The sequence below is a fragment of the Microcebus murinus genome, chromosome 1 (genome assembly GCF_040939455.1).
Source record: "Microcebus murinus isolate Inina chromosome 1, M.murinus_Inina_mat1.0, whole genome shotgun sequence".
In the NCBI taxonomy this organism is placed as follows: domain Eukaryota; kingdom Metazoa; phylum Chordata; class Mammalia; order Primates; family Cheirogaleidae; genus Microcebus; species Microcebus murinus.
In genome coordinates this window covers 116277251-116300817 of record NC_134104.1, presented here as the reverse complement: position 1 = coordinate 116300817, position 23567 = coordinate 116277251, and the positions used below count along the sequence as shown (strand labels likewise).

At 47.4% G+C, this 23567-nt stretch overlaps 1 protein-coding gene across 1 annotated transcript in view; it reads left to right on the top strand.

Annotated features, from left to right (window-relative positions):
- The window catches only part of CLSTN2 (calsyntenin 2), a 590942-nt gene extending 569315 nt beyond the window's left edge, over window positions 1-21627 (top strand). Inside the window, exons 11-17 of the mRNA XM_012762292.2 lie at window positions 2886-3034; window positions 4936-5153; window positions 7886-8056; window positions 8569-8714; window positions 8841-8964; window positions 9710-9894; window positions 12226-21627. Coding sequence (XP_012617746.1) covers window positions 2886-3034; window positions 4936-5153; window positions 7886-8056; window positions 8569-8714; window positions 8841-8964; window positions 9710-9894; window positions 12226-12432 — 1200 coding nt within the window. The 3' untranslated portion in view covers window positions 12433-21627. The remainder of the gene's footprint in view (window positions 1-2885; window positions 3035-4935; window positions 5154-7885; window positions 8057-8568; window positions 8715-8840; window positions 8965-9709; window positions 9895-12225) is intronic.
- Window positions 21628-23567: the final 1940 nt, after the last annotated feature.

Sequence of the window (23567 nt, the reverse complement as noted above, 5' to 3'; positions counted from 1 at the left end):
AGAGGCTGGAGCCTCCCACAGGGCAGTTCACCCTCTCAGCCCAGAAGTGCCACACATCACTTCCTGTCACGTCTCATTGGCCAGAGGGAGTGACATGGCCTTGCCCACCTGAGGTGTAAGGTGGCTGGGAAGTGTAGCCCCCAAGGTGTCCAGGAAGGAAAGGAGAACAGGGTTTGGTGAGTACCAATTATGAATGGCTTCACAGAACTCTACTGAAAAGGCAAGGAACAGAAAAACAAGAGTTACTTTGAGAAGTGACAAGACTGAGTGAAATGTAGGCCAGGGCACAATTGGCTCACTCACCTAGCAGGGGCTTTCAGAACACAAGGGCTGGGTTTTGGGAGTCAGGGATAGCAGTCAAAGTCCCTGTGCTCAGTGAGGTCCTGGGTGCTGAACTATGATAATGGAGCTCCCATTTCCTAAGTGCTATGGGAAAAAGGCACCAGAGTCCAGTGGGGACCAAAATGAGAGAAGCCGGGAGACCTTGAGGAGTAGGTGATGATAAGGCACTCACATGATAGTCAAAGGAGACAAAGATGGAGCTACTGGTTAGCTAGGGGACACCATGCAAGGGACTTATGTGGTTCAATGTCATCAATAGTGCTCAGGAGACATCCACTTCCTGTTAGGGCCCAGACACAGGCAGACCACCCTTATAAAGACATTCAAGTCATACAGGGAAAAGTTAACATAGATTTTTCCTTAAACCTAAGAAAAGATACACTCAGCCTCCTTCATGGTAAGAAAAATGCAAATTAAAACTATGTGAAGATGGCATTTATTATCTGTCAGATTGGCAAAAATCCCAAAGTCTGACAGAATATTGAGTTATTGAGGTATTAAGAAAAGAGGCACTCTTATACACTGTTGTCAGGAGTGTATAGTGATATAATCCCTAGAAATGGGGAATTTGGTAACATTTATCAAAGTTAAAAGTGCATATGTTCTTTGACCTAGCAATTTTACTTGCAGGGATTATCCTTCAGATATATTCACACACTTATGAAATGATATGTGTACAAGATTATTTACTCTGGCATGGTCAGTAAAAGATCAGAAATAACCTAAATGTCCGTATTAGGAGACTCACTAAAAATTAGTTTATCTATACAATGGAATACTTTATATCTAATAAAGAATGAGAAGGCTTGTCATGTACTGATACAGAGAGATCTCCAAAATATAAGCTAAGTAAAAAAAGTAAAGTATGATACATTATGTAATGAGATGCCTTTGGTATAAGAAAGGAGAAAAATTGAAATCTGTAGTCACTGATTATGTATTTATGAGAATGTTTAAGTATAACTGTCAGGATAGGGTAGGTTATGCTACAATAACAAATGATTTAACATCTCAGTAGCTTATACAACACATTTTATTTATTGCTCATGCTTCATGTCCATTGCAGATTGGCTGAAGCTCTGATTCATACCACCCTCACTGTGAAACCCAGGCTGATGGACTAGCCCCTAAAAGAATTTTGCCAGTTTCATGGCAGAGAGAAAGGAACATGGCAAACCATGACCTGGTTATTAAATCTTCCATATGGGTGTGAACCAAATAATATTCCTGCCCACATTTCATTGACCAATCAAGTTACATGACTGCTGCTGTGTACAATAGGGCAAAAATCTATATCCTGAAGGAAAGTGTGCCATAAGTCACATGACCAAGCCTGTTAACAATAGGGCTGGCATGTATAAGCTTCCCATGGGAGGGGAGGCTCCCAACTAATTGTGAACAATAATGCAGTTTGCCACTAAGAAATTAATATAATAGTGATTCCTTATGTGATGGAATTGTGGAAACTGGGTGAATGGGATATAGGAATAAGATGGACACTTTTCACTTAGCATATATATACATCTGAACATATGTGAACATGTATGTGAATATGCTAATCAAAAAAGTAAATAATTGTTAAGTCAGGTAGCTACCTAAAGTCAGGTACCTACTTAAGTCAGGTGCCATGAGCATTCAACACATAGTCTGAATCCGCAGATATATTCCTGACATGTTATTGATAGCATTTCCTGATAATTCTTGCTCAGAATGTGTCAAGGTCAGTAACTCAGAGGAGTTCAAAGGCAGTTCTCCCCATTCCAGTCGAAGAAGAGTAATTGCTGGGGGAACATGGGGAGGAGCAAGGGGCTGTGTCTTGCTTGAGGACCTGGGGGGCTCGGTGGGGAGCAATGTAGGCCCACAGCCTTCACCAGTGTGAGATAGCAGGGACTCAGCGTAGAATGGACACATAAGCTCAGGGCCACTGTCATGTATATAAACAGCAGGTGAGTAGAACTCATGGACAGCCAGAGTTTAGCACTAGGAAAGCAAGACAAAGAATCAGATCTGGGAAAGAGAGAAAGCCAGTAACTGGAAAATAAGGTTGGAAACTAAGAAGATGGGAGATGGGCCAGGAAATGGAGTGCAGGATGAATTTGGGGAGCAGTTTAAGGCCAAAGACAAGGGCAGCAAAAGGAGCCAAGGCCAAGTTCTTGGCTGTCAGCTGAGGGCATGAGTAGTCCAAGGGCTAGAAGTTAGTGCTGGACCAGAAAGGAACACAGGTCACTCCCCGCCAATGGCTGGGCTGCAAGAACACCATCACTAGGTTTTCAGAATCCCATCTTGTGGTTTAGGCTGATAGTACCAGGAACAATCCCTGGGGAAACCTCACAAGGGAGAGTCCCGAAGCCCACCAGAGAGTAGCAGGAATTGCTTGAGAAGTTAGAAACAATCATTTGTGCACACAACTGCATCTTCACCTGCAGATGCTCTGGCCGTGCCTGTGCTGGCCTTAGTGGCCCTTTTGTGGAGATGGGGGACTTTCACAGGACTGTGTGCATCACTCATCATTCTTTCCTGTGATTCCCACTTCTGTCTTACAGTATCACTTCAACCCCTCGCAGTCCACGCTGGTGATGGAAGGTGATGATGTTGGGAACATTGACCGTGCCCTGCAGAAGGTCTCCTACATCAACTCCAGGCAGTTCCCGACGGCGGGTGTGCGGCGCCTCAAAGTCTCTTCCAAAGTCCAGTGAGTGGATGAGGGCGGCCTGGGGCCCAGCTGAGGCAGCAGGGTCTGTCCCTTGGGCATGTGCCCTTGCAAACCGGATTCGCCATTCCTCAGCTGTCTTCACCTTCTCTGCAGGCCCTGTGAGGGTGCCTCGATGGATCTGTGTGATCCTTTAGTTTATTTTTTAAGGAAAATGCTCTGTTGCTTTGACACCTCAAATCCACCTTTCTCTATTTTATTCTGTATCTGATCTAATGCCTAGAAGGTGCTTCTTCCTATAAATTCTCAGAGAGCTGGGTTTGAAGTGGTCTGATCTAAAGGCTCAGCACCTGGCTCATAGAAAGTGCTTGACAAATGTTTATTAAATTGAATTAAGTTGATCAACCCAGCGTGGCTGAGTTCCTGAGCACTGTAAATATGCCAGAGAAAGACAGGGCCCGGTTCTTGTCCCCAGGGATCAGACTTGAATTAATGAGATGAGATTATTACTAAAGCCTTTGGATAACACACTTACTGGCCTATGAAATCACTTCTCAGCCACAGTGGCTACCTGAGAGTGTGACTAGGAGGGGGACTCCAGGAGGAAGGTGGGAGTGGAGCTACATGGCACCTAGAGCCAGGAGAGGGATTCAGAAAGAGAGGAACAGGGTGGGGAAGATGGGTCTGCTGTGGCCTGGGCCAGGTGCTGGATAAAGCCCCCAGGTGACAGCTACGGTCAGTAGCTCTAGAACAATGGAGGGGCTACTTCCACCCCTCGAGGCCTGGGGGTAGGGAGCAGGCACTGCAGTGGAGTGTCCAGCTCCAGACCAGGCTTCTGTGAACTAGCAAGGGGAGGAGAGCGCCCTGGGGCTGGCACGGCAGAGGCAGGAGAAACGTGGAGCAGGACCCCAGCACAACTCCCCCATCTCACCCGCCCCACAGAAGATGCTGGAGTGCTCCGCATGGGATCCACCTAGGCTGCGCCTCCCTGGGAACTTTCCCATGGTGTGCAAGGTGACCGCTGCCACCAGCTGGAACCCACCGGGCATCCCCAGAGCATCTGTCTGGCCCCGGCCCCCCTCCCAATTTAGCCTGCATTTTTGGCTCAGATGACCAGCAGAGTGCCAATGACACACATGCCCACAGTGAGGTCTGATGAGAGAGTCAGATCAACCAGCATTTATTAAGCTGAAACCAGGGTAGTCAGCTTCTTTTCTATACATTGTCTGCATTCAAACCTTATTGCTGCTAGGCAGTCATTGTCATCCTGCTGTATCGATGAAGAAACTGAGGTTCACACAGGAGTCGAGTGCCTTTTCCACATTCACCCAGCCCAACCGTGGCAAAGCCAGGCCATGGATTCCTGTCTGTCTAACTTCTCAGGCCGTATTCTTGTTTTTACACCATGTCTGCCTCCCAGATATATTTTAAGCAATGTATCAGGAAAAAAGAGGGTGCTTACAGTAGCGCTCGGCTCCCACACCTAGAAAAGGTGCACTTCTGTGCTGTCCTCGTAAAGACATACAATATATGCTGAGGCAGGAGAGTTTAGCCCTGGGGTCTCAATTAGTAAGATGGCTGTAACCAACCAGTCAGACAGCAATTTGCTTACCAAATACCAGTGCACATAACAAGCGGTTGCTATTTAATTAAGTTTGCCATTGATTACTTTGTTAAAGGATGATGAAAGGTTTAATGGTTACTTGTTGCTCATATAGAAAATTCCCATTTCTCCCAGGAACCAACCTTTTAAGTCCCTAGATCACTGGTAGTTTCAATTATAATGTGGCTTTAAATTTGAATGTCTGTTGACATCCTCAGAGATTCTTAGGTGGTCAGAATGCCTTGTCAAGGACTAAAGGTAGCAGCTCCTTGTCCATGACAGTGTGATGGATGGTTTAATCATTTGCTCATCAGGGCCATGACTGAAGCTGTTTTCCCAGGTGCTTTGGGGAAGATGTGTGCATCAGCATCCCTGACATAGACGCCTATGTGATGGTCCTGCAGGCCATCGAGCCCCGGATCACCCTCCGGGGCACGGACAGCTTCTGGAGACCTGCTGCACAGTTTGAAAGTGCCAGAGGAGTGGTCCTCTTCCCTGACATCAAGATTGTGAGCACCTTTGCCAAAGCCGAGGCCCCTGGGGATGTGAAAACCACAGGTACAGGTGTATTTGGGGTTGTGGGGAAGGCGGGCTATAATTATTTATAGCTACGTAAAAATCATCCTTCAGGACTGCAGCATTGTTCACCAAGGCAGGACAATGTACATATAATAATAAAACACACAACAAGCAAATCCAGAAACAACCCAAATGAACAGCAGGAGGGCAAATAATGGTTTAGCAACCTACAAGTGATAGGAGGTTGGAGGAACTGCATGTGTGCTGAATGAGAAGTGAAAAAAGCAAGATGCAAAATTACATAGTATCTGCACATAGAATGATCTCAAAAAAATCATTAGAAAAATGCCAAGAAGAACACACACCTAAAGCTAACAGTGCTATTCTTCTGAGAAGTCTGGTGAGAGCCAAGTCGTTTCTGCTTCCCTTTTCTTTTCTGCAACTGCAGAAATGTGCTATAGTGAGCATGTATATTCTGATAATCAAGAAAAGCTAGAGATGCAAAAAGAAAAAATACAGCTGTATCTTCTTATAACATTAAACGTTAGGTCTCACTTAGCAATATTACTGTAAGCTTCCAGGACACTTTCTAGTTATTTCCAACAGTTCCATTATTGGGAAGGTTCCTCAGTGCAAGTAGAGTAATTTGAATTATCTGCCAGGGAGAAACACTTAGTTGCACTGAAAGCTATAGTACATGTTGGGGAGAGGAGAAAGGAAGGAAAGAAACAGGGAAAGGAGGGAGAGAGCAAAAGAGAAAAACCTTCTTTTTGTTACTCAGAGGGGCCCAGGTCTTTAGGGAAAATATGCCTTTGAGAACCGTCATTTGCTTCCTTATCCAAGAGAAAGCTTTCAACTCTCCCCTCCCCTCCAAAAGCCTCTGCTAACGGTGTGCTGGTGTTGCTGGGCCTGAGTCCCTGAAGAGCAGCTTCTATAATAATCCTAATTACCCACTGCCTTAAACCACCCTGATCCCTAGTGTATGGGGTGCTCAAGAGGCAGTCCTTCTTAGCTCATAAAAATAGATGGTGTTTTACCACCTGTCCGGGCAGGGTGGTTTCCTAGTTACAGACCAAGGTGCATTAGATTGTGTGATCTTCCCTTTTTCCCTGTCCTCATTTGTGGCTAAAATCAGACGGAGAAAAGAAGGGCCTCTGACCTCAGTGGTTGCAGGCCGTAACCAAGAGCGTCCCGACTTGCTGTGTCTGACACCAGCATACAGGCAATGCGGGCAAAGCAATTATCTGGGACCACACTTCACCTTCTGTTCATGAGAGGTGCATGCAGAGCACACAGCCAAGTGCCCAGTGGCTATTATTAGTAGTCTTAAATTTTTACTTTTATCGTTGTTAGAATAATCATTATTATGAGTCTCTTAAACAAGCAGGGCAATGGCATTTGCCGCCAGGCCTCAGCGACCAGCTCTTGCACCATCTAATGCCCCTGTTGACTCGCTCTTTGTGCTGTCTCAGCACCAAAGATGGGGATCCCCCCAACACACACACACACACACATACACACACACCTCTCCTTCACGCGTGGTATTAGCTTACACCTTTGTTCTGCTTTCTAGCTGAAAGGTCCCTTCCCTCCCCAACCCCTTGATTGCTGGCAAACATCTCCACCTTCAACACCTCCTCCAGAAGTCTCCCCACACCCCACCCCAATGCTGCCAGCTGCTGGGGCTTCCCCCAAGCACACAACTCTCTTTGGCTCTCAGTAGTGATTATCTGTTTATTAAACCAGACCAAGAGATCCCCAGGGGCTCAACCATGGCTGATTTACCTCTGGGTCCCAGAACCCAGCACAGCCCCTTCAACACAGCGGGAAGCACGCAAACGGGAGACACACCCTCCGTGAGAGGGGACAGTGAGAAAGTGGCAGCTCTCACTCAGCCACATCAGAAGGTAGGAACAGGATGACAGGGCCCGTCCGACAAGAGGCTGGCAAAAAGGCCCAGAAACTGTGAGAAGGCCATTTGAAACAGAGGCACACACCATTGTTGATGGTCTACCTTGTCTCAAGTGTATGTTATTATACTTTTAGATTTGCTGATAATACATGAAACCACTGTGGTTGCTAATGTCTTCTCCTGGAAGTACTTTAATTAGTTATGTTAATTAATTTACCAATTATTAATTGTTACTTATATTGTGTTGATTTCATTGGTTATTAATTAATTAATGAGCCAGCTGCATTTGAACAGTGTGTAATGGTAACTGTTCCATGCCAGCACCTGCATTAAACACTAAGGATTCAGTCTTAAAAAGCCAGTTATTCTGCCCTGGAGAACCTCAGAGTCCCGTGAGGGAGACAGATAGATACACTATGGCCCCATGGTGAAAGTTACAAGAGTATCATGACAAAGAACCACTCATCTCTCCCCAAAAAGAGAGCTGTTGCTTATTGAGTACTACAATGTGTTTCATCCTCTTGAGACCCATGTCCTCTTTACAGATGAGGAAACTGAGTGGTAGGTAGTTCCTCTCACACCATGCAGCTTCTTAATAGCAGAGCTGGTATTCAAATTCACATCTTTTGACTGTAGTATCCATGCTCTTCACACTGATTCATGCGGTCCAACTCCAGGGCTGCTAGAACATCTTAGTAGTGGACATGGTGTTTGGGATTGCACAGCCTTTTCTCCTGATCGAGATGACCCTTCACTGTTATTAACCTGGGGTGATAACAGAGGAGGAAGATGGTGAGCAAGGGCCATTATCTGAGCTGTTCCTCATGCCTGCATTTCCCATGCACCTGTCTTCCCACAGCCCCAAAATCAGCAGTCTTAGAAGAAATGCTTCACAACTTAGATTTTTGTGACATTTTGGTACTTGGAGGAGACCTGGACCCAAGGCAGGAGTGCTTAGAGCTCAACCACAGCGAGCTCCACCAACGACACCTGGATGCCACTAATTCTACTGCAGGCTACTCCATCTATGGTAAGGCCATGCTCAGCCCCTCTGTGCCAGTGGTGCCCTCTCAGAACGTCCTTGTCCAGGGAGTCATGGATGTAATGATGCCTATGGCGGTGCACTGTGAAGCTCCAGGGGTTGGGTGGAGATCCTTGACCTGTAAACCCTCCTTTGGTGAGTTACTCCAGCATTAGGGACCTGTCCCACATCCCCACTCCTGGGGAAATCTATAGAAAGTAGATGGATGCCTTCTCTTACAATGTTTGATCTCAGCACATGTTGCAGCAGTGTCTGGCAGATGGAGGCCAAACATTCTAGTCAGAGCCCTGTCTATCTGGAAAGCCTGTGGATCAATTTAATTGGCTGCTTAGAACTTCTGCTTCTACACTTTTTCTGCCCAAATCATCTCATCATCTCAAGCTTTTACCCTTGACAAATGTAGGAGACCCACAAGCCCTACCAGCCCCATCCTGTCTCCCCTGTCTTCTCTTCCTCCTCCTCTTCTACCTTCTGATGACTGGTGTGGTCTCTTGGCACAGGTGTGGGCTCCATGAGCCGCTACGAGCAGGTGCTGCATCACATCCACTATCGCAACTGGCGTCCAGCTTCCCTGGAGGCCCGGAGGTTCCGGATCAAGTGCTCAGAACTCAACGGGCGCTACCCTAGCAATGAGTTCAATGTGGAGGTGAGTGGGTCCTGCCATTGTTAGGGAAGCCCAGGCTCACCCATTCATTCCCTCGTTTATTCAGGAGAACTGCTGCCACTGGCCCACCTGCCACTTCTGGTCATCAACACTCCCTGCTCTTCCCAGGTCAGCGTCCTCCATGAAGTGAGAGTCTCAGACAAGGAACATGTCAACCACCTGATTGTGCAGCCTCCCTTCCTCCAGTCCGTCCATCACCCTGAGGCCCGGAGTAGCACCCAGCGCAGTGCAGGTAGGCCATCTGAGAGGAGAGACCTCAGGACATCAGTCACCGCGACTCAGACCACCCAGGAAACAGAGAGTAGGTTGCAGCAGCTATACGTGCCCAGACCTGGGAGAAGGAACCCAGCAATAGAGAAGAAGTGGGCCCTGCCTCTGAGGCACTCACAGCCTCAATATACAGCCAGTCAAGTAAACAAGAAGATACACACAACACATAATAACAGAGATTGGCACAAAGGGCTGGGGGAAAATTTTGCTCGTCATTTCAGGCCCAACTCAAAGTCAGGTCCTATATGAAGCTTTCCATGAGCCCCTTACATACACTCACATATACACACGTGCACAGTATTGCAAAGTCCTCTGCCCATACTTCTGTCTGAGCACTTGCCATGTCATGTTACCATCTGCTGGGCATTTGTGTCTGTTCCTACTAAACTCCACAGTGCCTGGCTCTCAGTGGGTGCTCACTCATAATTTTAGGGGAAATGCCAGAGATAGAAGAGAACTTGCATTTATGGAGCACCTACTCTGTGCCTTTGTGAAAACTCATGTAGATTATTTCATTTGCTCCTCAAAATTACCCAGAGGATAGTGATTATTAAGTCAATTATAAAATTGGTGAAATTAAAGCCCACTCTCAGCTGAGAAGTGGTCGGGCAGATTCTACCCTATGCATGGATGTTTCCTCTACGTTCCATCACAAGGATAGCCAGACCTTTGTTCACCACAGCATGTGGGTTCCCTCCTCGTTCCAGTGGTCCCGAGCATCGCCACGGTGGTCATCATCATCTCCGTGTGCATGCTCGTGTTCGTCGTGGCCATGGGCGTGTACCGGGTCCGGATCGCCCACCAGCACTTCATCCAGGAGGCTGAGGCTGCCAAGGAGGCCGAAATGGATTGGGACGACTCTGCGTTGACCATCACAGTCAACCCCATGGAGGTGATCCTCACGCAATGGGGAGCTCTGGGTGGGGTACTTCTTTTCCCACCTGGCGCAACCCTTCCTGTGCCTGAAGCTCTCTGAGGGCCCCTCCTTCTGGAAGCCCGGCCCCAACAGTCCAGCCCCACTGATTCTTCCCATCTCCCAGCTCCTCCAACCCTCTCAGCTCAGCCACGCTTTCCCACAACTGCACTGTCTGATTTAAAATGTGTTAATCGCTCTCACCCCACAAACAGAACCAGAAATTTCTTAAAGCAAGCAGCCATATGGCGTCTATCCCTTGTCTCCCCCACAGTATTTAGCTCAGAGCTGACTAACCCTTAGGGACTCAGTATTGAATTTTTGATTAATTAACAGTGCAAATTAGATGGCTTTGCTCCATACTACCTGAAGAGTTCACTTGAAAGCTCAGAATAGACTAAAGCAAAAATACAGCAGCAACACCCGCTGTTTATCGAACCCCCATTATGGCAGACACTGTACAGGGTGCTCTATATATACCACCTCATTCAATCTTCTAACAACCTGCGAAGTAGGAACCATCATCCTCATTTACCAAGGTGGGAACCAGCTGAGAGAGGAGCAGTAAAGTGCTCAAACTCACACAGCCAATATTCAAATGTAATGTTGTCTTCATATCCATCCAGTGTCCCCCAGAGTCCACCCATGAGTGTCCAAGGCCCCTGCTCTGGACATGTGCCTAGCAAGGGCAGCCCTTTACACTGCTGTGTTTCCCCGAAAATAAGGCAGGGTCTTATATTTGTTTTTCCTCAAGAAGACACCCAAGGGCTTATTTTCAGGGGATGTGTTATTTTTTTTAAATACAGTACAACAATCTATATTTATTCAAATATAGTTAAATCATCTTCTTCTGGAACATCATCATAACTCTCCAAATTCCATCCTGAATTTCTTGCAACTCTATTTCCTTTAGAACCACTGACCCCAATCTCTCATGTCAAGCAATAGAGCTCTCATGGGGCAGATGAGAAGGGCTACTCGTCTTCTTTGCCGCTCCTCAATGAAATGCGTGGGTTGTGCAGATATGCTGCGTAGCCACGCCCATCACTATTTCTTATTTTCTTATTTTTGCTTAGAAATCCTGCTAGGGCTTGTTTTATGGGTAGGTCTTATTTTTGGGGAAACACCGTATGCCCTCTGCCCATGGGTGCTGGGTGGTAGTAGATGAAGGCTTACAAAACCAGGGAAACAGCAGGAAGAGTCACTGGGAAAAAACCAGGATGATGAGATCCCAGCCTGATGATCCCAACCTAGCTCCCCCTCAGCTAGTTTTACGTTCTGATGCAAAGCCAGTGTGCTGATGCGGCTCTGTTTTTCTGAGCACATGCTGTAGGTACAGTGATGAACTCCAGAATTTTCAGCCCCCAAGAGCTGAGCCTTGAATATGGAAAACAAGACCACTCTACCTGGAGCAGTCTGAGGATCAGGCAAAAGTGTGCCTAAAGAGGGCTGATTGGTGATGTCAAGGGTCAGGAAATCTTGAGTAGGAAGAGCATTTGGGGAGGGAATGTTCAGGCAAGATTCCCTGGAGGGGGCTGGTCTGAGGAAGGCCTTGAAGAGTGGGTAGAATTGGGGAGAGTCAAAGGTAGAAGAGAAGATATTCTATAGAGGGGATGTAGCCAAGCAAAGAAACACACCTGCTAGGGCCTGGTTCACCAACTCAAAATGTAAATCCAGAACTAAGATTTTGCTAGAATCACCAAAAAGCTGGAGGGAGGGTGAATGGGACCAGAAAGGGTAGGTACAGTTGAGGACAAAAGTCAGGGGGTGACGGGGAGGTTTGGAGAGGGAGTACCATGAACTTTATCCTTTCAAAAGGAATATTTTTGAGGGGCTGCACATATGAGTCTTAGCTTAGAAGAGCTTCTGCTCCCAGGGACATTGTATTTTCCCCTGGAGAAAGGACACAAGATTAAATGCCAGTGACTCACTGAGAAGCAAACACTGTCTTGGAAGGCCTCATTTAGGCTCCAGAAATGCCAGAAAATAAACCTTGCCCAGGGAGGTTCAGTACATGATGGATGGGATTGGCTTAAATGTCCATCCCATGATTTGTACATGACACATTTTACCTTGAGTTCCAGTCTGAGAATTTGCTGCTATCTCAGGCCTTTGTCTTTAACCTTCTAACTTCCCTTTCCCCAGAAGTCCTCCTCTCCAGAAAGTCCATCTCTAGACCCAAGGGTTTAGCAGTAAGAGAAGCAATTCCAAGGGACCCTGAACGTTTCCTAATGGAGAGAGAAACACAAGCTCCAAAGTGGCCTCTGCTCAGCCCCTGATGACTATTTCTCTTCTCTCCCTGACATCCAGAAACATGAAGAACCAGGGCGTGGAGAAGATGAGACTGAGGGAGAGGAGGAGGAGGAAGAAGTGGAGGAAGACATAAGCTCCAGCAGCAGCGACTCCGATGACAGTGAAGACGAGGAGGAGGAGGAGGTGGTGGGCAGAGGCAGACACGGGCAGAGTGGAGCCAGGCAAGCCCAGCTGGAGTGGGATGACTCCACCCTCTCCTACTAGCGCCCGGAGGCCTGCTGCCCTGCCTGTGTGTCCCTTTTGTAGACCCCAACCCAATGTATGCCCACGTCCATCACACCTCGCCTCTGATTTCTGTGACAGGTCTGGGGAGGCCTTCTCCAGCCTCCTGGAACCAACCCACCCTTATGCCTTGGGCAGTTCCAAGAAGCCCAGCATGGCCATCAGTGGGGACTTCAGGGTGGACTTTGTCCTGTAGCTTCCACTTCTTTTCTGCCTTGGGCTCAGCCAGCACCCTGTCTGCCAGTCTGCAGAGTTCTGCCTTTGCTCTTTCTGCAGGGGAGAAGGTTTATGTCAGCCACCTACCCAGGCTCTGTGCCCCCAAGGTCCTTGGGTTCCAGCTCACTATGTGTGCACCAGGCTAAGTCGTTTCCTCCACAAAGACCAGCAAGTCCTCCTTACGCTGACTCCAGGTTGCTTTTTGCAGGGAAGGTGGTTGAACTTCATGCACCTAAGGTCTGAGTGTTTAACACTTTAAAGGAAAGTCATTGTTGACACAGAGTTAAGTTTATAGGGAAAGGCACATGCATTTTCTCTCTGTCTGTCTGTCGCTCCCCAATTGGAGAGTCCTTCCTTTTGCTTCTCTGTGAGGCCACATAAGCTTATATGAAAAGTCTAAAACCAAGAATAGGTCCTTGTCCACAAGCAGGGCTGGTCCCCAGCCAAAGCCATCTGAGCCTGTCTGCCTGGGCAGCCACTGAGACCCATGGCTGCCCTGTGGGGGGCACTCGCCACACAAAACCACAGGACCCAGGCCACATTCCAAACGGTACTGTCCCAGGTGACAGCCATGGCAAGCCTATACCAGGAAGCAGGAAGAAGGGCTCATGAGAAGGCATGCTAGGCTTCTTGGCGGGCAGGCCAGGGTGGCTGGGCTGCCCCAGGACACAGGTAGCCTTGAGGTTGGCGAGGTCTCACCCTTTAGTCTCATTGTCCCTTATCTCCTGTTACACTCTGTTGTCCCTCTTGAGAAAATGCTCCCTTCTTGGGAGTAGTAGAACACACATGAACCCCGCCAAGGCTAAAATGAAAGTCTGGAAATTTAGCTGCTAGGAATGTGAAGCATATCTGCAATAATGGCAGCTGCTTCTTTCTTTTCTCATAAAAGGAGAAATACTTTGGGTTGAGGGCAAATATATCCAGAAACCTAATTTATTTCTTTCTTTCTTTCTTTCTTTCTTTCTTTCTTTCTTTCTTTCTTTCTTTCTTTCTTTCTTTCTTTCTTTCTTTCTTTCTTTTTTTTATAAGGAAATCTTTTCCATCTTCTTCCTAACATGGACACCTTGTGAGGGGAATTGTTTCTATAGTAACTGCTCTGTGATCTTCTGTGGCCAAGAAAATGCAGGCAAGAATGAAGGCCATGATAGGGTTTCCACAAGCTCTGAGAACATGTTTGTTATGAATGCCTCAGGTTCCTCTTTGTCCTCCGTGTATATGAGCTGTCCCCATCCTCCCACCCTTCCCTAAGCCCATTCCATATTGGCTTGGCACAGGCACAGAGCTGGTCCCTAGTCAAGTGGCATTCAGGTTCAAAAGAAAGTTCAGAATCTGCTCAGTCTGTTCCCTGTGTCATGAAAACAGCTTAGGAACGGGACCACCACCAAGTCCTCTGGTCTGACCTCCACCCAGTAAGGATCCACAACAGGCCTTTGCAACCTTCTGATTCTGGAGAACTACCTTATGCAGCTTTTTCCACCTCCTAACGTGGTTTTTGCCTCTGTTCCCTCCTTTGGGCCTCACAATAATCTGTGAAGTGGTTGAGGCATCTGCGATGAGACGCATTTTCATGATGAATAATCCAAGGCTGGGACATTCAGTGTCTTGCTCAGAGTCATTCAGAGGGGTAGACAAGACCAGACTGCCCAGCCTCCACTCTTGGCCCACTTATCTCTGTGTACCTACTGTGTGCTAAGCACTCTGCCAGCAGCTGTGGGAAATGACTAAAGCTGAGTAAGATTAGCTTCTCCCCACAGTGGAATTCGTAGTTCCAGATAGGAAACCAACATCCTAGAAATTATACAAGAGACGGATGGAAGGGAGAGCACAAGTCACAGGGAAAGGGACACACAAACTCAACCATTGCCCTTATTTTTCCTTCCTTAGGTAAAAACACTGGAAGAAGTTTGGGGATTCATATTCATTGAACAGAAATAGACATTTCTCCTATGAATTTTCCCAACCAAATAGCCCTTTTCAATCAGGCTGTGTCTGCACATCCATGAGGAGAAAATCCACAGGATTCATTAGTCTTCACAATGCCACTATTTAAATAAAAAGAGATTCTTCAGTTGGGCATTTAGGAGCTACTGAATTCTCCCAAAATTATGGTTGCAAAAGGAACATTTTATGGCTTTAAAACCAATTCTTCTTGAGTTGGATTTTGATTTAAATATTTAAGTCAAGTGCACTTTTCTCTCTGCTCAGTCTTTTAGGTTTGTTTGGTAGGGAAGGTGTTCCTCATGTCCTCTGGCTGTCTCTGGTGGCCACGTTACTTACGCATGGTTGAGTGGGCTGTTCGGGGCCTTATGAAATCTATATGTTTTGGAGTTTTGTTTTTTGTGTGTGAGGAGGGCAGGTAAAAATGGCACTTGGCTAGGGTAGCACAGATGAATTATTTGAAGAGGCATTTGGTGACTGGACTCATCTGCAGAGAAACGATGGTGACAATGAGTCAGAGCCCTTTCCCTCAACTCTTGCTGTGAGGGTCATTCCCTGCATGCCAGCTCCAAAGATGAGGCCCTCAAATGATGCTGCCTGGTCAACAGGCATTTGTCATGTTCCCAACACCCTACTCCTTACCATGGGTGAGGAGAGGTGGTGACATAGAAGTAACAGAAGCTTTGGAAGGTACCCAGGCGAGCACTGGGTAATATGACTTGCCCTCCACCAGGTAGTCCACCCATGAGTAACAAGTGTTATTAATCAGCCAGTGGTTTCCAACCTGCACATGCTGGCCTCCAGGAACCAAAACTCCCAAATGGCCCGGACACCCGGCGCCCTCTCATTCAAACGTCAGCAGCCAGGCAGATGCAGGTGCCCACACAGGGGGACCACAGCCCAGTCTGTTGCTTGTCTTGCCACACAGATGGCCAGATTCTGCTATCCAGAGCTTGACAAAACAGGCTGAAACCTCTCAGGTAACTCAGATGACAGGGAGAAGAAAGAGGAGGATGAGAAGACTGAAATTGGAAAAGCCGAGCACAGAATGAGGTGCCTCAGTGGAGTAAGACAATCCACTAGTCGGTGACCTACCCTAAAAAATACTAAAAATATAGTAGATTTAACCCAATGCTGTAAGTGGGATCTCTTTATTACCACCTTTTTGAATTTACCAATCATCCTATTAGGCAGGGTTTAGACCAAACACCCTTGCATTTAACAAGGGCTATCCCTCGTGGGCATGGACCGTCCAGTGAGAAGGCTCTTGGTGGTAAGCAATGTCCTCCATTCCTGTAGGTCAGGGGTCAGCAAACCATATCAACCAAGAGCCAATATCTTGGGCTTTGTGAGCCATATGGTCTTTGTCACAAGTACAGTCGGCCCTCTATCTGCGGTTTCCAAATCCATGGATTCAACCAACTGCGTATAGAAAATATTTGCGGAAAAAATGGATAGCTATATCTGAATTGAACATGTACAGACTTTTTTCCTTGTCATTATTCCCTAGACAATAAAGTATGACAACTATTAACATAGCATTCACATTGTATTAGGCATTATTAGTCATCTAGAAATTGTTTAATGTATATAGGGAGATGTGGGTAAGTTGCAAAAAATACTATGTCATTTTACATAAAAACTTGAGCATCCATGGATTTTGGTATCTGCAGGGGAGGGAGACCCTAGAACCAATACCTCATGGATACCAAGGGACAACTGTAGTCAACTCTTCATTGTAGCATGAAAGCAGCCACAGACGATACGTAAACAAACAGATGTCCCAATAAAACTTTATCTAGGTTTCCATAAAAGTTTATTTATGAACACTGAAAAAACAGGCAATCTGAAATTTATATAATTTTCACATTATGAATTTTTTTCACTCTTTTAATCTTTATTTTCAACCGTTCAAAAACGTAAAAGCCTTTTTTAGCCCACAGGGCATACAAAAACTAGCTGCCGGTGGGATTTGGCCATAGGGCCATAGTTTGCCGACCCTGCCATGCATGCAGGGAAAGCAGCCTTCCGTTTCTCAGGAGAAAGCAAGCTGCTATCCTAGCCTCCCACCCACTGCCCAGTGGTCTTTGCTTCCAAACTGAACAACAGAAAAACCCCATAGTCCTCAATTAAGCTCTTTTCAAAGTCCATGTTCCAGGGGGAACACAAAAACAAACAAACAAAAGCACATTTGTTACTAGTTGAATTGACAAACTCAGACAAACATTCCTTAAGAGCTGAAAGCCTTAGGTCCCGGGAGCTGCCTCATTACCAAGGGCTAACTCCACCGAGGCAAGTGTTAATTCCCCAGGCTCCCCGCCTTCCCGCACGGCTCAGCCCATAATGATTTCTAAGCAGGGGTGTTCATTATCGCAGACTGATTTTCATTTCAGCCCTGCTCAGGCCAGCACTCTAAAAATGATCCTAAAGACTTGTGACTGTTTAAATCAATAGCAACATAATCAGTATAAAGCCCGATCCAGCACACTTCAAAATTAGCAATCTTCTTGGCTCTACGACTCAATATCATTAGCAAGAGGAAGAAAAAGAGAACTTTTTCCTAACCATCTCTTCATTTAAATTAACCAAATAGTTTTTACAAAAAAAAAGTGGTGGGAGAATGGATTTAATTCCTTGAAGGAATCTGCCAGTAAAAAGTAGATCATTTTCAGGTAAGATAATTTTCAGTCCTCTGGGGCATCCCCAAAGCCTCCTGCACGCACCCTGGCAGGCTGTGGATAGTGCACGAGTCTCTATCTGCATCAAACATTTATTGAGGCTGACAAGCCAAAGCCCTTGGCACAATTTAATTTTCACATAACCACTTTGCATTGTCCAGCTGCAGGCAAAGGAAATGAGCAGTGGAAGTTCTGAAGTCTACTCCTGCACCCTCATTTCCTGATTTTATTTCTTTTACTTTATAAATGTATTCCGTACCTGTTCCGTAGAGCTTGCTCTAGCTTTCCTTTTAGTGCCAACTGGAAAAAGAGAGTTGGCTTTACAGGCACTGTGGATTAGGAGCCAAGCTTGACTCTGTCCCAGGGAGACAAAAAGGGAAAAAGTTACCTCCACCAGAACCCCAGAAAGCAATCAGACATTCCCTGTGTGCCGTGAGCGAACAGATGGGGATCGGTGTTTGCAGCGATGTTCAGTGTAATTCAGCAGATCCTCCCGGCGCAGCTGTGGTGGCCAGGCCCTGTGCCAGCTACAGGGGCAGGAAGGATAAAGGAGGCAGGGCTCCGCCCATGAGGGGCTTCTGGTCTTGTGAGCTGTTGGGATGTTCCCTTCACAGTGCCAGAGGCTGTCCACGAGCAGTCAGGACTGCTAGACAATGTTGGGGTTGAGGGAGGCAGGATAACTTGCGTTAGCAGTCATCCCGCCGTAAGTCAGGTGGTCAGGGTAATTCTGGGCGCCCTGACATGCATCACGGAGGCAGACTGGGGAGTTCTCTAGGGAAATGAGCAATGAATGCTCCCCTAAGTGCTCCTCAATTCTAACCAAGACTGACTCAGTCCACTTATAGATGAAAGCCAGTCAGCCTGCCTGCCAGGCAGAAATAACATGGCTGGCAGCTGAGATTCAGCGAAACCAAGCCAGAGGAAGCAGCCAGTGGGCCTCCACAGATAGGAAGGGCGATGCAGGAATGGGGCTAGTGTGAGCCAGCCTGATGTGAGGGAGCCCCTCGGGGGCCTAAAGTCAGAGCTGGAGAGCAAGGAGGGGACAGCCCAGGGGAACCTGCCGAGGGCTCACACTTGATGCTGTAGGGCAGTGGTTCTCTGGACCGGCAGCAGCATCACCTGGGAACGTGGGAGAAATGAGAATTTTGGGCCCCACTCCAGTCCTACTGAATTAGAATCTCTGGGGTTAGGCAATCCCTGTGCTAATGATGCCACAGCAGCCCTGCTCATTTTGTAATGGGACTGGGGTATGCAGCATCACAATTCAAACACAGATTGGATGGGGAAGGGATGGCTTTGCTTGGAAGGGCAGTAATTCATTCTGGATGTTACCAACAGTGGAAAATAAAGAAACAAACAGAAACCTGCAGCCCGATCTGCAATCTGAATCTGCCTGGGCCCTCTCATTCCAAGGCCTCCAAAGCTGCCAGGCCCCACCAATGTCTTTATCCCTGACCTCCTAGATGCCTGAGGTTCCCCATTACTGACTCACAGCTTAAACTCTGTGAAAGTCCCTGGACTCTTGGGAGGAACTCACTGGCACTTTATCTGTCACTTACACATTTGTAGTGCAGCAACTCCTCATATAAGGGTTTTGAGATTGGGAGTCAGAGGGCCAGGGCACTGGGCCTTAGGCTGGAAGGACAGAGGAGGAACCGTCTAGGAAGGAGCCCAGACACATGTCCTGGGAGAATTATCACCTGCTCTTGTGTCCTAAGAACCCGGACTCTCTCTTGCTCAGAGCCTCAGCAGTCTCTGCACCAAAACCTCCCGAGTGGCCTAAAGGGACCCCTTTGTTTCTCTAGCCCACCCTGGGAAAAGATCTTCTAATTAAATGCCTATCCAATCTCCTGAGACCCACACAGAGATCATATTGTGAATAACTCATCCAAGAAGTTAGAACCCACTGCAAAGAAAGAATAGAGCTTACAGCTGTTCACCTAAGAGCATGGGGAAAGCCACGCCCAGGAGCTTTCCTGGACAGCCCGCCTCCCTGAATCCTCTGATGGCACATGCCTCTCCCAAGGCTTAGGGCAATGTTATGTTAGTCATTCATTACAAAAGCCTCCTGGGTGACACAAGGACACAGGGTGGGATGGCAGGCAGGGGTGACCAGTCCTTCGATAGTTCGATAGATAGGAGAAGCATGAGGCCTGTTCTTGTTGGCAGGCAGGACAATGTCAAAGCAGGCAGGACCGTATAAGGGAAGGCAGGACAGGAAGTCCTTATGTACAGAAGGTCAGGAATGCAGACCCAGGCAGGACAGCAGTTGGGGGGGCAATGAAGGGCATTCCTTGGGACACACGAGGTGATGACCAGGCAGGCAGCAGCAGCCATTTACATTTGTCAGAAACAATGGAGAGAACCTCATTCTGACACCAGGCTGGGGGTCTCCTGGCTCCCTCCTGGAGCCATCTCCCCGTTCCAGGAGCAGAAAGGAGCTGGAACCTCTGGGCCATTGAGGCAACACATCTCCTAAGTCAGGGCCCCACCCCATGAGAACTTTTAGCCGAATTCAGTGGAACCACACTCCTCCCTTCCCAGGCCCCTGGAGCTGTGCTTGTGTGAGGCCAGTCCAGCTCTCCAACTCCTGGCGCCCCTGCTGCCACAGGCCACCTCCCGAAGGTGAGCAGGTACTGACACAGCACCCAGGGTGGGCACTGCACCCGGCCCACAGCAGGCGCTCCACAAATGTTGAATTGAATTGAATCCCAGAGGTCATTTGACCTCAATGAAAAGATTCAGTTTAAAACATTAAGATCCCAGCCAGGCACGGTGGCTCACACCTGTAATCCTAGTACTCTGGGAGGCCGAGGCAGGCGGATTGCTCGAAGTCAGGAGTTCGAAACAAGCCTGAGCAAGAGCAAGACCTCTGTCTCTACTATAGATAGAAAGAAATTAATTGACCAACTAAAACTACATATAGAAAAAATTAGCTGGGCATGGTGGCGTATGCCTGTAGTCCCAGCTACTCGGGAGGCTGAGGCAGAAGGATCACTTGAACCCAGGAGTTTGAGGTTGCTGTGAGCTAGGCTGATGCCACAGCACTCACTCTAGCCAGGACAACAGAACAAGACTCTGTCTCAAAAAAAAAAAAAAAAAACCATTAAGATCCCCCAATGGAGAAAGACTCTCCACCTTCTCTATCGGTATGTAAGTCAACGTCCTTTATGTCATCAGATCAACAAGGAATGGAGTGCAGTGGACAGAAGACAACATTATTGCTGCCTTTGAAAGAGAACAGGAGTGGGGTTGTTTTCACAGTAACCCCTCACTAGCCCCTAAGCAAGGAGCCCCTAAGGGGGAGCTGGGCCACAATGGGCCCCAGGTGCTCTGCCCTGGGGTGGGCAGAGTCCCCACAGAGCACAGAAAGCCCTGATTTGTTAATGACCTGGCCCTGTGCCGCTCCCCAGTCCCTTTTATCAGATTTACTGCGGAGGAGATTCATCAACATGAAGCTCATTCCCAGTAGACTAATGAAAAGAGGGCAACAGACTTGAGAAGAGCCAAAACGCAGACGGTGTGTATTAATCACAGACAACAGAAACATGCTGGCTTTAATGTCTGTTTGCTTTTATCTCAAAATGAAAATGCATCTCTGTTACCCAGACTCTTTTTAACTGAGCATTTCAGAACAGAAATGGGACATCCATACACACACACTCACACACACACACACTCACACACACACACACACACACACATTCACTGAGGGTTCTCTTCCCCAGCAGAAAGAGCTATCAGAGAAATGAGCCCACAGTGTGTCTCTATTTGCAGAAGCAGAGAATCAACCCACAAGTCTCAGCCTCAGCACCACTGTGGGAAGGGCAGGGAAGGGCCTCTGTGATGGGGGTGGGGTTTGCTTGTGCCCGTGGGTCACAGATGTGAATACGAGGTGCCCATCCACCCCTAGAGACGAAAGTGCATGCATCCTGGCCAACGTGAGCACAGCAGCTGGAGCCCTCACACAGCTGCAAAGGAGCCCTGATGCGTGAGATTAAAGAGGTCCGCTCATTTTCACTAGCCAAACTCCAGGTGATGGAAATATGGCAAAAGCCTTTTGGGGGAAAGGAAGTTAGATTTGATGACCAGGGCAGATTATTCAAAAAGTAAAAGAACAGATATCAAGGGAAAAGGTGCCTCAGAGTTTGAGAAGGAACAGGGAGGTAGGCTAGGAGTGACAGCAATAGGAACAGCCCCCTTACCAAGGAAGCCAAAGCATCACTCTGTATTTAAAACTGTATCCATGTTTCCAAAATATTATGGGCAAGCCTGGCCATGTGACCGCAGAGACAGTCAGATGAATTGCTTTCAAAATCAGAGCTGTTTGAAGATGATTTCAGTTCTTTTTTTTTTTTTTTTTTTTTTTTAGGGGGGCCAAACCACGTGGCTTTATTATACACTCGTGGACGAGGTTCTGGGGCCCCAAGAGCGGGGCCCCGGAAGTCGCCCTATTTCAGTTCTTAATTGAACTAGTCGTGATGGATCAATCCACCTGATTGCTTCTAGCCTGGCCTCGGTGGCTTCCAGAAAGGGTTGTTGATGTCCCGAGCTGGATGGGCTTGGCAGGAGATTGAAGAAAGCCAGTTGGTGAGTTTAGAAAAGAAAAATTGCATGTAGAAGTTGGTCGTCCTCAAAGAAATCTATAGGTATTAGGGCTGGGTTTGGTATGTTATTGGCATGGACATTTTCGTGTTGGTAAGGAAGAGAGTCAGAATGATTTGGTGGGGCATTTGTTTAGGAAATTAGAGTATTAAATATAACTTATGAGAGATAAGTAGGCTAAGGACAGCTGATAATATATATGTGCGTGTATGTATATATACACACATATACACACATACCAAAGCCATATACATTTCTATAATACAGAAATAAGATATAGAATGGAGAGGCTGATGGCCCCAACATATTTTAAATTCTCTAGAAGCACTGGTTTGGGTATTACACATTTTTCTTATTGTTGTTGTTTACTTTAGCTCTCAAAGCACTGGGAACAGTGACTGGCACATAGTAGGAGTTTGGTAAACGTTTGGACGTTGAAGGTCCAGCTTGTGAATAGGGAGCAGAGGCTGTGCAGTGTGACTATGCCCCACCCTGAGGGAGAGAACCGTGTCGGCCACACCCCCTCAGCTGAGCAGGAGCCCTTGTGAATGCAGATTGCACGCTGTATTCAGTCTCCGGTGGTGAGCAGGGAGGCGATGTGCACAGTGGGTTTGCACACTTAGACTGCATCTGCTGCAAACCCCCAGCTGTGTCCGTAGGCTGCGGTGGCTCCCTTCCCGTTGTCTCTGCCATTGCCCAGACATTTGGTAAAACGCTGTTGCATTTGTCACCTTCAGCTGTGATTCTGGAACTAAACGTAAAGGTTCTGGGTTCAGCCAGTCTCAAAGATCTAGTGATCTCTTCTCTCAGCCCTTCCCTTCTCCCTCATCTGGAGATGCCACCACCATTCTGGGGCGGCTGGGACGGCTGTTCACTCCCAGCCGCTCAGCTCCGTGTGCGTGTGAAAGTCTGTGATAGAGAGGTGCGCGCTCTCTCCTCGCAGCCCCAGTGACAGGGACGCGGCACAGCGAGGAGGAGGAGCAATCTCCTCTCCCAGAATCACCTCTGATCACTGTTCCTGCCCCGGCAGTTACTGCCAATCTGGCCGGAGTCTCCCGCGGTGGCTGGCTTTGCCGGTGTGCGCCTGACACACGTCAGACTTCTGAGCTCTTTGAGCTGCCTCAAAAAATGAATCACGTTAGTCTAGAAAATGTGCTTATTTGATAAATGTACTATTGTGTGTATGAGTGTGATACAATGCAAACTTTGGAATATCTCATTAGGACCATATGAATTTATGGAAAATTGAATCTCATTTCAGAGGAGTGCATGGTCTCAGCAAGGTTGCCTTTTCCCTCCCCACCCCTTTCTCAGAACCCTCTCCCCTGCAATTGGACGGGCTGTCACGTCCAATTCGGGCGGGCACGCAGTGAGGGGCGCTGAGAGTCTGTACATCTGTAAAGATACTGGAGGAAAATGCAATGAGAATCATCACGGGAATCTGTCGGGCATCTTCCCATGACTGTGATCTATCCCCCATGTTTGAATCACAGACTTTAAATTTCTAACGATTACAGTTCTTGCAGTTTCCAAGTAATTTGTTAAATGCCTCTACCACGCAGACAGATTTTTATTTTCAGCCGTGGCTTGTAAATGCCTACAAACTGATTCATGTTGGTGGTCATGATGACACTTTCTGTGAATTGGTGAATAAATATGATTTTAGAATTTCACAGTAAA